The 14,378-nt window shown below is 38.2% G+C and overlaps 1 protein-coding gene across 2 annotated transcripts in view; it reads right to left on the bottom strand.

Annotated features, from left to right (window-relative positions):
- Positions 1–14,378, bottom strand: part of RNF217 (ring finger protein 217) — a 128,982-nt gene that overhangs the window by 32,111 nt on the left and 82,493 nt on the right. Inside the window, exon 2 of one of the 2 annotated variants that reach the window (XM_002746925.6) lies at positions 10,302–10,535. The exons of the other annotated variant lie outside the window; for it this stretch is intronic. Coding sequence (XP_002746971.2) covers positions 10,302–10,535 — 234 coding nt within the window. The remainder of the gene's footprint in view (positions 1–10,301; positions 10,536–14,378) is intronic. 2 annotated transcript variants of the gene reach the window in all.

The raw sequence follows: 14,378 nt of genomic DNA, 5'->3' as shown, positions 1-14,378 counted from the left end.
TTGTGTCCAAACTAGGGACTCTGGCTTATAATAAACAACCAAGTCCTGCTGCAGATCCTATTGCAAATCCTCACCAACAGCACAGACTTAGTGGCAAACTGTGACCAGAGTTATGGGGCAGGCTCTCAAGTGAATATGAGTAAGTTAAATTCGTACTGGATTGCTTACTATCTCTCACTGAAAACATCAAAATCACTCTTTATTTACTTTGAATTAAAATCATACAAAGACTAACAGCCAACCCCAACAACTTTGGTATTAAAAGTCTACATCTCAAATTGTTCGATTTCTGGTTTGAAGATGCCTCAGTCATTTTGAACTTAATCATTTTCAAAATTGGCCTTACATAAACAATATAGACATCAACACTGCATCTTCCTCCACTCTTTTATTTACAGTTATTCTTCCACATGAAATGTCATCTCATAACCACAGACCCACCACATGGAATGCCTGACTTCTGAGTAATTACAGTCACACAGAAATCATCATGCTCTGTTCTTGTGGCTCAAAGCGTGGTCTCAGGGCCAGAAATATCAGCATCACCTGAGAACTTGTTGGAAACACAGAATTCATGAATCCTTAGACCTCAGAGCCAAAAGTGCACATTTTCACAAGGTCTACAGGTGATTCATACGCATCCTAAAGTTTGAGAAGCACTGCTCCATACCAAGTGACTCCATCACCCTGGCCATAATTCGTTGGATCAGGAATGAGAACCTAAGCCAAAAACACATATTCACTAGTTGGCAAGCTGCCTAAGCAGTGGCATGAGCTTTGTGCAGCCGGGCTGCTTGCTCATTGTTGAATGGATAGCCAAGATCAATTTTTCTCTCTTGAGGAGTGTCATGAAAATACAAAAGATGCTTTCATGGAGACAAACACAGAGAAGAGCTGAGTGACTCCAGTGCAGACCACTGGTGAAGGAAACAGACATTGACTTCCGGTGAGATGACAGAAAGGTTCTCACACTACAACAGCTTGTATCTGATTCTTTGTGTGGCCTGCCAGGGCAGCTGTGGAGAGCGTTTTCCTCCCCTTCCTACTCCCCATAAAGCCTTCCAGTAAACCTCACTAATTGAGGTAGCCCAAGAAATAGCACATTTCTGCTTCTGGTAACTGGAAGAGTTCAGTGAACTAAGTCTATTACAATCTTATCTTCAGCAAATGCTCCTTTCTTTAGGACGTCTTCCCTATTCCTTGCAACCAGATTCATTACCTTTCTTATGGAAGTCCCATCAAGCATGTAGATGTCTAATCTCTCCAGCAGCCCACAAGTGCACTACTCAGTGAACTGTGTTTGTCAAAGGCGTTGTCTCATGTAAAATGAAGGATTTTGCACACAGTTTCGGTACCACATATCAGTTAACATTTAATGAATTCAAAGAAAAACCAACATATCTAATTTATGACTTGTGGCTGAGATGATATTGCAAATTCCTATATTATCAGATGTTTATTAAATATATTATCCTAATGACTTTTCACTGAGCACTATGATTACTACACAAACTCTTCCAAAAGAGGCACGCAGGGTTGCAAGTGCTTCAAGAACAAAGTTATCAGAGCTCAGAATCTTGATGAACTTTCTCCAGAATCCACAAAAGATAAAAGAACTTTGTTATATTTTTACTTCTGAATACCCTTAGTTATCCCAGAAGTCTGTGCTACACTGAAATGAAAGTACACAGCTCGCCTGCCCTAAGAAAATGGCATTTTCTCCTGATAATTCATCAAGTCGAGTAAGGAAATAACCAACAAAATAAAAACAGTATCGAAAACCAAAGAAAACCCCAGATCATTATTTTCCCGCCTAAATTCTAGATACCCTTATACACATTATTTAAAATAAATCACAAAATCATTGCTCATCAAATTCAAAATACTAAACAACATTCATGTGTAAAGTAGCACTGCAAATATAAGGGCTAATTCTAATAAAAGAATTGGCTTTACTAGAACTTCTGGTTCAGATTCTCAATAATGAAGCACATTTATCAATTCATTTCCCCATTTGACAAATATTTATTGGGTACCTTCAAATAGCAGGGACTGTCCATATTGATCATAAGCAGAAAAGAATGAAAATATTTGCCCTTAAGGAACTTACTGGGGTCTGACAGATATAAACCAAAAGAGCTATAAAGGCATATAGTAACTGCTACGATAGACGCTGGGACAAGAGGGGGCCATGGAAAGAGGCTTCAGTGAAGGCTGAAACATAAGCGTTCAGAGAGAATGTGGCCTTCAACAATGAGGAGAATGTTATTGGGAAAAGTGATGAGGTAACACTTTGGGTAGAGGGTCCACCCTGAGCCACCACACAGAGGCCCAAGAGCACATGGTGTGTTGGGGAAACAGCAAGTGTTCTAATGTAGCCTGAACAGAGATGTCATGGGGCCAATAAGTTCCTACAATCCTAGCATGTGCCCGCAAATATACTGAGGTCCAGAAACTCTGCATAGGAAACGTAAAAATCATGGCTGTCAGACTCTAGTATGTCCTAAAGAAACTAACCAAGGCCGGGTACGGTGGCTCACGTTTGTAATCTCAGCACTTTGGGAGACCGAGGCAGGAGGGTCACGAGGTCAGTAGATCGAGACCATCCTGGCCAACATGGTGAAACCCCGTCTCTACCAAAAATACGAAAATTAGCTGGGCATGGTGGTGGGCCCCTGTAATCCCAGGTACTTGGGAGGCTGAGGCAGGAGAATTGCTTGAACCCAGGAGGCAGAGGTCCCAGTGAGCCGAGATCGCGCCACTGCACTCCAGCCTAGCGCCTGGCAACAGAGAGAGATGCTTTCTCAAAAAAAAAAGAAAAAGAAACCAATATGGTAAATAATTGGGAACTCTTTTAGTTCTAAAAATGTTTCAGAAACGGAAGATGCTTTTCTTGAAAGATGAGATGTGAAGAAGTGCAGCATATTCTAGAGAGAGAAAATGAGTCTTGATGCACGGCTTCAAATACTTTCCAGGAAGCACTTAGTGCTGTTTGATTGCTTATAACATCAAATCCTAAAGGCCAGAGTGGTGGCAATGGAAAGAAATTATCCACATGGGAACACGTGGTTTGACTTCTTGCCTTGAATCTTACTCCCTGAGATTTCACTGCCTACTTGGGGATCTCTTGCTGCATGGAAATGCCAGTCACATACAGCCTTGTCACTGTATGTCACACACACGAGGCACTGCACCCTTGAACACAGTCCAAATGTGGCCAGTGATCCTTGCCTTAGTTTCTCACTGCACAGCTAAAACTAAGCTGGAAAGGGAAAGAAAAACTTTCTTAACTGCTGAGGACCAACAGCAGACCAAAACAAAACAAACAAACAAAACCACATATACACACACATAAAATGCAGAGTGACACCGACAAGGTAAGACGTATTGAGAAATGGTGCTTATTTATATCAATAACCTTACCGAATTCTCTCAACATTAGTTTCCTTTTACATATGCAGCACAATATATTCACCTCAATACTAGCTTGTATGTTCAAGTTGGAGTCATGCTTTTTTTGGACACTGTGTCAGAACTTGATAATGGGGGTTGTTGAAAAAGTACTCTCTCCCTAATTTGAAAATTACGATTTGCTATCAGTCCACCTTGCTCCTACCATTTGGAAACACCTTAAGCATTTACAGATTCTTCCTATAAACCCAGAGAGCAAAGCCCATAGAAGCATTTGTCTCTTCTATTGCTGGTCTGAGGACCCATTTATCCATTGGTGAATACAAAGGGTACTGGAAAATTCTTCCCTGATTTGCACAGCCCAAAGTCCTAGCCAGAAAAATGTGGTATCACCCTGTTTTGAACAAGGTGTCCTGCTCTGAACACAACAGAATCAGGATAACATCTCACAAGAGGTACCCACATAAGGTAGCAGGAGGTACATTGTGTTACAGTGTACAAGAGGAAATGGGAATATTCTCTGTGACAAATACGTGAAAGCAAAAGGGAAGCATATCTCAGCCTGAAGGTAATAATGAATTCTTTCAAATCTGAGGTTTCTGAAAATGGAAAGAAATGATTCTACTAACAGCAAGGTCCTTAACAAAATCATTGTTCAGAGTCCACATGGCCAACTGGTAGGCGTATGGTAGAGGGGATCTGCGCTCTGTGTAGACAGCTCCAGCAGATTCTTTCGCAAATCTAAGGGGGTAAATATGGAAAGGGAGAGGTACAGAGGGTGGAAGATAAGACATGCAAGGTCTTCACTTCACTTCTTTCCGAATATCCTCCAGACCGTTTTATAATGAACACCAGACGTGGCCTACTTTAACGCACTATCTTGGGGGCCATCAGAGAGAGATGACTCTTCACTTGTTCATTGTGCTAAAGACTCAATGACAATGTGATAAAGTAAAAACAGTTCTCAGTACCACTGCAGGTAAATGTATCCTAGCTGCAAGGTTTGATTATTACAATTACTATAGCTTTTTTTTTAAGGTCGCGGTAGGCTAAAATACCAGATAAATTCCAATATTTGGCTGTCACAAGTTCAAGCACAAGTTAAAACCTCTAAAAATATTATGGGTAATTTATGCATTAAAACAGCAAACAAAAGAACAGCCTTAGCAAAACACTTCATTAGTAACTGAGGAAAGAAATGCTAATACAATTTAGTAGGCTTGCATCATAGCTGAGTGTTATACATTTTTTTAAGGTAACATATATAACACACACTTTGTTTACACTGGTGCCTTTAAACAGGGCTAGACAATTTCGTTTTTATCTGCCTCATAAATCTAAGCCAAAACAATCATAAGAAACTACACTTGTTTTCTATTGACTCCTGGCATGAGTGATACATTAATCCCAAGAGAAATCAGTGTGTGTCGTAAGCTACCCTAACCTGGCAGGGAAGATGCACAACCAGATTCCCCATTTGTAAACAGTGTCAACTTAAAGTGATGGTGTCAGGGAAAACCAGAACAAAGGAGCACACTGATTACACGTTCATGGGAAAGCTTTACACATTTTTACATGTGGGAAACAATTCTCAAGTCATCTTTACCAGAAGCAAGGTTAAGCATGTTTTAAAGTACAGCAGTTCGGAACAACTGATTGATTTGACTGTATTCTTAATGCCCGTAGAAAATTATTTACCACATATGAAAATAAAATATTCATGTAGTTTTTATAACATGTAATTTCTACTCAGAGGGTTTATAAGAAAGAAAAAAAGACAGCTAGAGAAATAAGGTAAGAACACAGAGTTTCTCCAGGGAATTTTATTGGCTTTTTCTTTCACCTGGTGATGTGTCAAAAGTGCCATTGTATGAATTATTAAGATTCTGCTTAACATTTGTTGGAAGAAGAGTGGGGATTATTATTAGTCTTGCCTGAGGGAAACCATCAAGAGAATTACCTCTAACATGTTCTTTAACATGTTGATAAGCATGACCTTCAACTCTTTCTCCAAATCGATATGAAAAGGGGGATCATTTCTTAGTCTACACTTGGAATGAAAAGGAAGCCTAGAATTGCACCTACCTCAATAAAACTTGTATGAGTAAAATAATTACTTTTAATTCTTTTACGTCTCTCCTCTCTTCCATAAAGAACTGCTGTCACCTCCTCTACCTCCCAATAATTTTTTTTCATTTCTGTAAGTTCAATAACAATCCCCTTCACCACCCCCAATATTGATGACTTGCACCAGATCACTCCTGAGTCATATTTTCTGGACATTTCTTTGATGTCCCCAAAGGGTCTTCAAACTTAACACTATCAATGAAGTGGAAATTTTGCCCAGGACTTTATCAGCACGTAGTCAGCAACTGTCCCCTAGTTTAAAACTGCCCATGATTCCTAGAAACTGCCTCTTTCTGCTTCTGTACCTCACAGCTTATTGCTTACTAACTGAAAAGCCTTAAGGAAAACTGCCGTGTTGCCTAAAGTTCTGAGTTACTTTCCCTGCCCCTTTACCTATAAAAACTGTGTACTTTTCTTAGCCGGGGTCCAGACTTTTGGGTGTGAACCCTGCTGGGCCTGCCGGCATAATAAACTGTGTTCCTTCAAAGCCCTGAGTGCAGCTTGGGTTTCTTGTCAGGGAAGATTTTCCAGAACATCAACAAATTTCAAAATGAATTAATTTTCCATTTCTTAGACCTGTTTCTCCTCTTCCAGACACAGTCAATTTTACCCCTCCGTTCTGCCCATTGTCCACCACTCAGCCCATGTTTTATGTCATCCATATTCTTTTTCACTCTTCTATGCCCTTCTCAAAACCCAGGGTTGCTCATTCTGCTCTTTGCCTAATAATAATAACAATCATAATACTTTCCAGTAAGTGTTGAACACTTACTATGTGTCATACATGGTGCTAGGCAATTTATATGTGTGATCTCATTTAATTCTTACAACTTCTTATGACATAGTCACTATTACCATCCCCAGTTAAAGACATGGAAACCATATTCAAGGTGACAGATCTAGTGTGTGACAAGCTGATAGTTTAATTCTAGTTTGAGAGCAGTACTATGACCTGCCCTTTCCACCTTGGTAAATTCAACACCTCAAGGCTCAGTTATGTGTTTATTCCTAGATGAATCATTTGACAAGAGTATTTTGAGTGCACACTCTACCAGACATAGAGCCTGACAAAGGTTATCAGCAGTGAATGAAGTAACCTTGGACCTGGATTCCTAGAGACCAGTTAGAAAGAGAAACTTTAAGCAAATAACCACACACGCCATAAAATCACAGATGATAATTGCTACGGAGAAAGACTTTGGCTGTGGGTGATGCGTCTGTCTCCAGGCATCCCATGAGGACTAAGTCACAACTTCAACATTTTTTCATTTCTCCATCATTCCATTAACTTGTTCTCTGTATTTACATGCAGTTCCTACTGCACTGATAAATTAGATGAATTATTCAGGTCAGAAATTAGACTTCAAGTTAGAAATTTTAGTCAACCTTAATGGTAAGCCTTTTTGGCATTATGACAAGAGTTTTAGGGCGAAGAAGACAAAGTACTATGAATGAAAAAGTGAGACTGGATTTGATAAAAGGCAAGGTTGTCTCAATGTAAATCTTTCAGTTCATGAATTCATTTGTTCTATTTGATATAGTATGAGTATGACAATGTTCAGAACATAATAAAAAGTTCTATATACTCAAACATTTGCCAGAAGGGAACTGTTGAGTATTGGGCCTGGAAGGATAAATGGACAGGTAAGAGTTCTAGTTACTGCTTGCTGTTATATTCTTTTTACCCTTTATCCACCTGTGGAGCTCAAACAACAAGTGGTCTTTACAAAAGTTAAAACCCCCAAATATGACATTTTAGGTCTCAAACTTCATGTGAAAAGCACTTACTCAGCTATAAAACAGCTATAATTTTTCAAACAGCTGAATTGACAGCAAAAGCCATAATAAATGCTCAAAGAATAGCATCTTGGATCAAGATATTGTGAATCAATGACTCAGAATGAAATCAAAATAAACATTACAAGGGTTTTATCAATAGATACCAACCCACTTAAGCCTGTAAACATTATTATAAATAGATGTTAAATTGCACAGAAATGTCAGACATTAGCAGCAACAAGTCTGAGTAGTTGAATTCACTCCTCTTAAAGTTATAATAATTGACACCAATTTGGAACTGCCTTCTGTTACTGGGAGAAACCGAATTTTTAAAAATATTGCAAAATAAAAAATATTCACCTGTTCACCACAAAGAACAAAGTTCTTAATCTCATTACAGGGTGCCATACCGTGGCCATGAATCTCGCAATTAGTTGGCTTGATGTCAGTGCTCTCCTTACCTATCATACCCAGACAGGTATGGGTATGTAAATCAGGTAGTTAACGTTAATGTAGACCACCAGTTTAAGATGAAAAATGTTATACAAACTTTATACTAAGAGAAGTAAAAACCAGTGCCTTCAGGAATTATTTGACTCATCCCTAGAACTTTGTACCACTTAGATGAAGGAGATTATTGACCTCTTCTGTTAATGATCTTCTCTTCTACACTATTAAAGAGGAGTAACAAAAATAATCACCCTCAAATTCTGTGGCAGTTTTTGCTCTTTTGAAATTTGCTTAACTTTCACTTTATAGTGTAATGAGATTTCCACCCCACACCCACTGCTAAAGATCTTAACTGCTTCACAATCAACATGTATTGTGTGTTGAACTCCTCCTCACTCCAAAGCAAATTTTCTTTTCCTCTGTTTATCAAAAGGAAACAATTGGGTTTAAGATCTTGATACATTTGCCCCTGCTTCTCTTCTTACCTACAACAAAGTGATGGACATTGTTGGGAGGCTGACCACTGGGAAATGTTACAGAATACAATGGGTTCACTCAATACTATATAAATATAGAATCTTCTATTTGTCAATTTTTACATATTTCACTCTCAATGCATATGTATTGTGATACATTATGCTCATCACATGATTTTGGTGATTTTCAGATGAAATGAGTTGTAAACATTTTACTGTTGCCATAATTGTGCCTTAAATTATAACTCATTTACCCATTTCATTAAAAAAACACATTTTAAAACTACTCAATTATTCCCACTCAAATTCAATTTTGTATACATGTTTTAATTACTGCAATTTTTAAAAATTAGTATAGTCTGAGTTTCTACATATCTAATTCTGAACATATATTAGAAAAAAATAGAATATCCTAATCTATGGAATAACGAGTCCTTCTAAAACTAGTAGTTTTGTGATCCTATACAGTAACATACAATTGCAATAAAAATAAAATAATCTAAGGATATATAGCATGAAATGAAAGCATTCTATTAATGGTCGGCATTCAATATCAATGTAGGGCAGTACTTTAGTTATACAATTTTGTAATCTCGAAAATGATGCTTTTTATAGAAGGGATAAAGGGGATTTTTTTTTCTAACCTTAAAGAGAGTGGCCAACATAAAACAGTACATAAAAGAAATTAACTATGAGAGTCAAGCAGTTTCAAAGAACAACGGTTCGTGAAGAAGTTTTGACTAACCTACAAATACAGATCACTGCAACAGCAGAGGAAACTACTTACTAAACCATGGTCCCCTCAAAGCTACAAGATGAATAATGTAACTGCTGCTCTCAAGTAATGGAACATGAGCAGAAACCTACCTTAAGTCGAGACGACTTCAAACAGCCTTTGAAACCACTTCATCCTGCCATTTTGCTGTAATGACAAGGATGAAAACTACTGCCACAGCCTCACTGGTTTTCTACTTCATTTACTGCAAAGATTCTCTGTTGTGGATTAGTCACCCAGTGAGGCTCAAAAATTTGGAAGACAATTGTTCTGGGGTAGGCCTGGAGCACAGGTGTGTCATGAAAGTTCTCCAGGTCATTCTAATGTACTATCATATCAGTGCTGTGAATCAATGCTGCCACATTTGTTGCCTTGGTTTCCCAGGCTTCTGTCTGGTCCTCCTGTGATAGCGTCTATGAATGCTGCCAGATGACATTTCTCTAATGCTTACACAGTCAAATCCAAACTTCTGTGCAAACTGCACAAGACTCAACACGATCTGCTCTTAACTGCCCAACCAGTTGCCTCTCCCCTACTCCCCACCAGCTCTAGAAGCACTTGCTTGCAGCAAGCCTGGCCTTAGCCTCAAGGACCGTGCACTTACTCATTCCATTCTCTGAAATGTTCACCATGCTTGTCTGTCTGGCTCCTCTGTGAAGCCATTCCTGACGTCCTAGCGCCAAACCCTCCAGGTGTCCTCAAAGCACCCTATATGTACACAGTTTTGTGTTTTTTTCCAATCATATTGAACTGTCATTTTAGAACATATATGTCTCCCATCTTCATTAGACTTTTTTGAAGCAGAGACTGTATCATATTTGCTCTATAACCCCCACACTTGGCACACTGCCTGGCATATACAGCATTCTGTATTTGCTGAGTAAATGAATGAATACCATTTATACTATTTTTACCTATTATAGACAGAGCAAGAGGAGACTTACATTGGGACCACTGAAAAAATCAGGTTCATAATAATAAAGAAAAGGCCTTAGCTTTTATTTAGTACTTGGTGGTAGTAACTTATTACTCTAAAGATCAGCCTTCCAATAAGGTTACCAGGTTAATTTTCAACTTGGTTAAAGTCCAAGAAAAAGCTTCAATTAATTCCTTAAGAATACTCTCAGCCTCCCCAAACCATATGCTTTCAGAATGATGACCAGTATATGCTCACCTTCAGCTCCGTAAAGGAAAGAAGCCCCCTTAATGCCTACCACGAGTTGATCTAATCTGGCTGCTTCTGCCATGTAACATCAAACCCACACTCTGGTGAAAATGCTTACTTTGTATTTGCTTTCTGATCTGGAAGGGGTGGGAATATGTCCTTTTTTCTTGAAGGTTGTAAAGTGCTTGCACTGAGGACATGGCTTGGTGCTGGAATCAATACGGCCAAGTTCCAAGAAGTACTTATACTTGATGGAGTCTTCATGCGTTAAGTTATAGACAACAGTTGTTTCTTCCAAGAATTCAAAACACTCTGTTATTGGGCATTTGATTTCTACTTGGCCAAGTTGTACCTGTATGATGGAAGAGCAGATGGAAGGGAAAAAAAGTCACTGGTTATTTTCTTTCATTTATTCTTTTGGTATACAGTATTACTTATTTCATGATTGCAATAAAGGATTGTGTGTAATTTTTAAGCTAACATAATGAAAGTTAGTCACCTTGATACCTTATTTAGGCAATACCAAATAATCAGTATATAATGTTTCCAAAACGATTTATAGGGCATATAGGTCTTCTCTGATCATTTTGTGAATATGTATGTGTGAAAAGAAATGGACTTAAGCCACAGGTTCACCAAAGAAGCAAATTATCATCTCATGTTTCTGAAAACTGCAGGGTTAGACAGCATTCAGATGATTAACCCGTTGCAGGAGCTGCAGGGTGAGGTGGCATTTAGACAGTATGCCAACTAAAAGGTGTTTCAAGTTTTTCAGCTTCACTGCAGAATACTTAACTCTGGGCACATTTTACTATTTTAAAAGGACAGAAGAGATTTTGTAATGCATAATGCCTAATAGTTTAAAAATTGTTACTAAAAACAACTGTTTTCCTGTTGCTTCTGTGTTAAGAACATAAAGTGAGGAGTTCTATATAATAAGAATCACAGGAACAAGTAAGAAAATTAAAACAGCTACAACAGTAAAAAAATCCTTATGAAATCTGGCTGCTACTGAGGTAATTTACAAAATTAATGTATTCAAAGGACTATGGATAGATTAGGAAAGAAGGGAGGATACATCAGAATATGACATTTAGCATGTGGTATGGAACACTAGATATGGTTAGCATTAAAGATTACAATAAAAGATTAAAGCACCAAGTGTGGACACAATTAATATTTAAATAATTAAAATAAACTACTTTGAAATAATGAGTAGCTGGAGTGTTTTTCATTAGTGAAAAATAACGCTTTATATTCATGGCACTACAATCTCTTTTGTCCATCCTAATGTAGTAATGGGAGGCACCAAAACCTCCAAATCACAACATCAAACTCTTTTTTATTTGGGTGAATCTGACATTGTCAGAAAGCAAAACATATCCACTTGCAGTAGAAAAGCACACTATGAAGACTCAGGCAGGAATGAAAGCCACGCAGTTTGGGGAAAGAAGAACATCAACACAAGAGCAACTAAAAACCCTAAATTCATAGGATCTTTTAACATTGCTGTTTATCTGGCACAAACTTGAGGAAAGGTAATTAAGTTACAAGCTGAAGGATGAATGGGGTGACACATCGAATACCAGTAAAGGACATGAGCTAAATTAAAAACAAAATGAAAGAGGCTGGCTTTGGATAAATCTCCTTATTAATATCGATCTGTTAAAAGTCTAAATTGTTGCATAATTTTACACTACTATTGTACAAAACATGGCCCAGAGAGGATTTAAAATATGTGCCCAAACATTGTTTTCTACTTTTTCTGATGAGTCTGCTCACAGTCCCAATCAGATTTTATTATTATTCATGTTACAGTGTTACAATGCTATTATAACTCAAATTACATTTTAAAATAAATTATTTTTTTCTACCCCAAGACAGAAGTCCTCAGGAGATTTTTGTGTAGATAAAAATCCCTGTTTAGCACACTAAGATCCTACCTTAATGAAGTATATAACTTAAATGTTAAAAGATGATTAACTGTTTCCTTTTCTAATATTCTGTAGACATTTATTGAGCACAATTCTGAGGCAGGTACAGGCTAGGCACTAAAGCTTTGCAAGTGCAGGTCCTGATTACCTCTTCACTGAAAGAGGCAATCAGGATGCAAAATGTTGAGTACAAGGTGTCAGGAGAAGTACAGTAATCTCAGACCTGGGGGATCAGAAGAGGTCTCTTCGAAGAAGTGAGGTTACAAGTAAGAGCTTAAGACTAGCAGGATTTAGCCAGACAAGGGTGAGAAGGGGTTCCAAGCAGACAAAAGAGACAACATGGGCAAAGGCCTAAAAGAAAGAGAACACAGAACTAGCAAACCCAATTGGATCAACTTGTATAGCACCCAAATGCACATGCATCTGAACTTAAAGATCATAGCCTTGGGATGGGGCTTAAAGATGAGCAGACTGGACCACAGTGTGAGTAAGGGAAGATGAGGCTGTAGGGAAAGATGAACCAGCTTGGACCAGAGCACAAGAGCAGAGCATGAAGCCATCTTAGGAGTTTGGGAACTTTTCCTATAAAAATAGAAACTATGCAGTTTTCAGAACGTGAAAGATAGTTCTTTCAAGTCCACAGAAAAGGGGCTCACTTGGGCCACCTCAAGAGGCCCTGGTAATTGGGAAGCAGTACATTTTTGTGATTAAGAACCTGAGTGTTTTACTCTTTAGGTCAGTGTTTGAATCCAGCCTTCCTCACTTACGAATTTATTTTATTTTAAGTATATAAATGACATAAATGGAAGCTGCAGTAATTTCACAGCCACCCAGGAATGGTTAGCTTATGGAAACTGAATGCAGTTTAGGGACTACAACAATCCAAGGCAGCTAAATGGGGCAGGTTGTCTTGATACTCTTTCAGCAGTGGGTACTCATTACTCAACCACATTGGGATACCATCCAACATCCAATCATTCACACACATACTTTTCTACTTCAGTATTTCTCAAATCTGCAAACCTATCAATTTCTGTAGAATATATTACTTTCTCTTGCTTTCATACTCTGCATTGACTATTCCTTACCTTCCCTTCTTTCTAAAGGCTCCAAAATCCCTATCCTACTACATTGAATCAAAGACTTCATATTTCATTGAACACATAGAGGTAATCAGATGCACAGTCCCACACCTTCCCACAACCAGCTCTAGTAATTTACATCTTTTGTTTTCTGTCTTCCCTCTGTAGAGGAAGGAAGAATCTATTTCCTCTGAATCTATTTCCATAACAACTGTATATGAGTCTTTTAAAGTGTCTGTTGAGCATTCCAGTTTCATGGCCCACTCAAAACCTACAGAATTGAAATCATTGTTGACAAGCCAGTAAGTGGCGGTTTTGAGCAACCACTCATACAATCCTTCGATTACTCATACTTCTTCATGCTGCCAATATCATCTTTTTCATAACACAGTGTTACTCACCTATGCAATCTCTTGGCCTCTACATGCATCTTTTTCAGAAAAATTTCCTCAAAAGATGACTAGCAAACAACTAATTATGATTAAGTGAAGTATACTTTTTCATGCGTTCAACGAGATATGTATTTTATCAAGAATGCATCTTAAAAGCACATTTTAATTTTTCAAAAGTAGTTTTTTATAATCATAAGTATTGTATGATAGTTTAATTTGCAGTGTTTTTACTTTCTTGGCAGCACATAACCTAATACTGCATCCTACAATTGATCACATCTTAGATTTCAGTTAAATGTGGTTTTTATGGTATAGGTGGTGTGACAAACTTCTGGAGAGATAAGAGGAGAAAGAGATACAGGGTGTCTACTGAAGGAAATGGATAATAAGCGAGCAAATAAACAAGGCAGATAGTAACCAGTGTTATGAATGAACTATACGTCATGGAAGCAACCTCTAAGGAAATGACAATATGAGTTCAGAATTGAAAGGCCAGTCATGCAGAGAACATGAGGAAGAGACAGAAAACAAAGGAAAACAGGACACTCACCCACACAGGTGTCTGATGTGTCTCTGCTCAGAGCACAGAACCCAGCGGCCACAAATTGGGGAGAGAACAGTATGAGATGAAGTTGGAGAGTTAGCAGAAGACAGTTGGAGAGTTAGGCAGAAGAAAGATCACACAGGCCTAATTGGCCGTGGTAAAGTCTGTATTATATAAAGACAATACAAATAACTGGTTTTAAGAGGAGGACGGACATGCTCTTCTAGGAGAAAAGACTGTAGA

Source organism: Callithrix jacchus, chromosome 4 (genome assembly GCF_049354715.1).
Source record: "Callithrix jacchus isolate 240 chromosome 4, calJac240_pri, whole genome shotgun sequence".
NCBI classification, from domain to species: Eukaryota; Metazoa; Chordata; class Mammalia; order Primates; family Cebidae; genus Callithrix; species Callithrix jacchus.
Note: the sequence above shows the minus strand (reverse complement) of the source record. Positions and strands in the feature narration are given on the sequence as shown.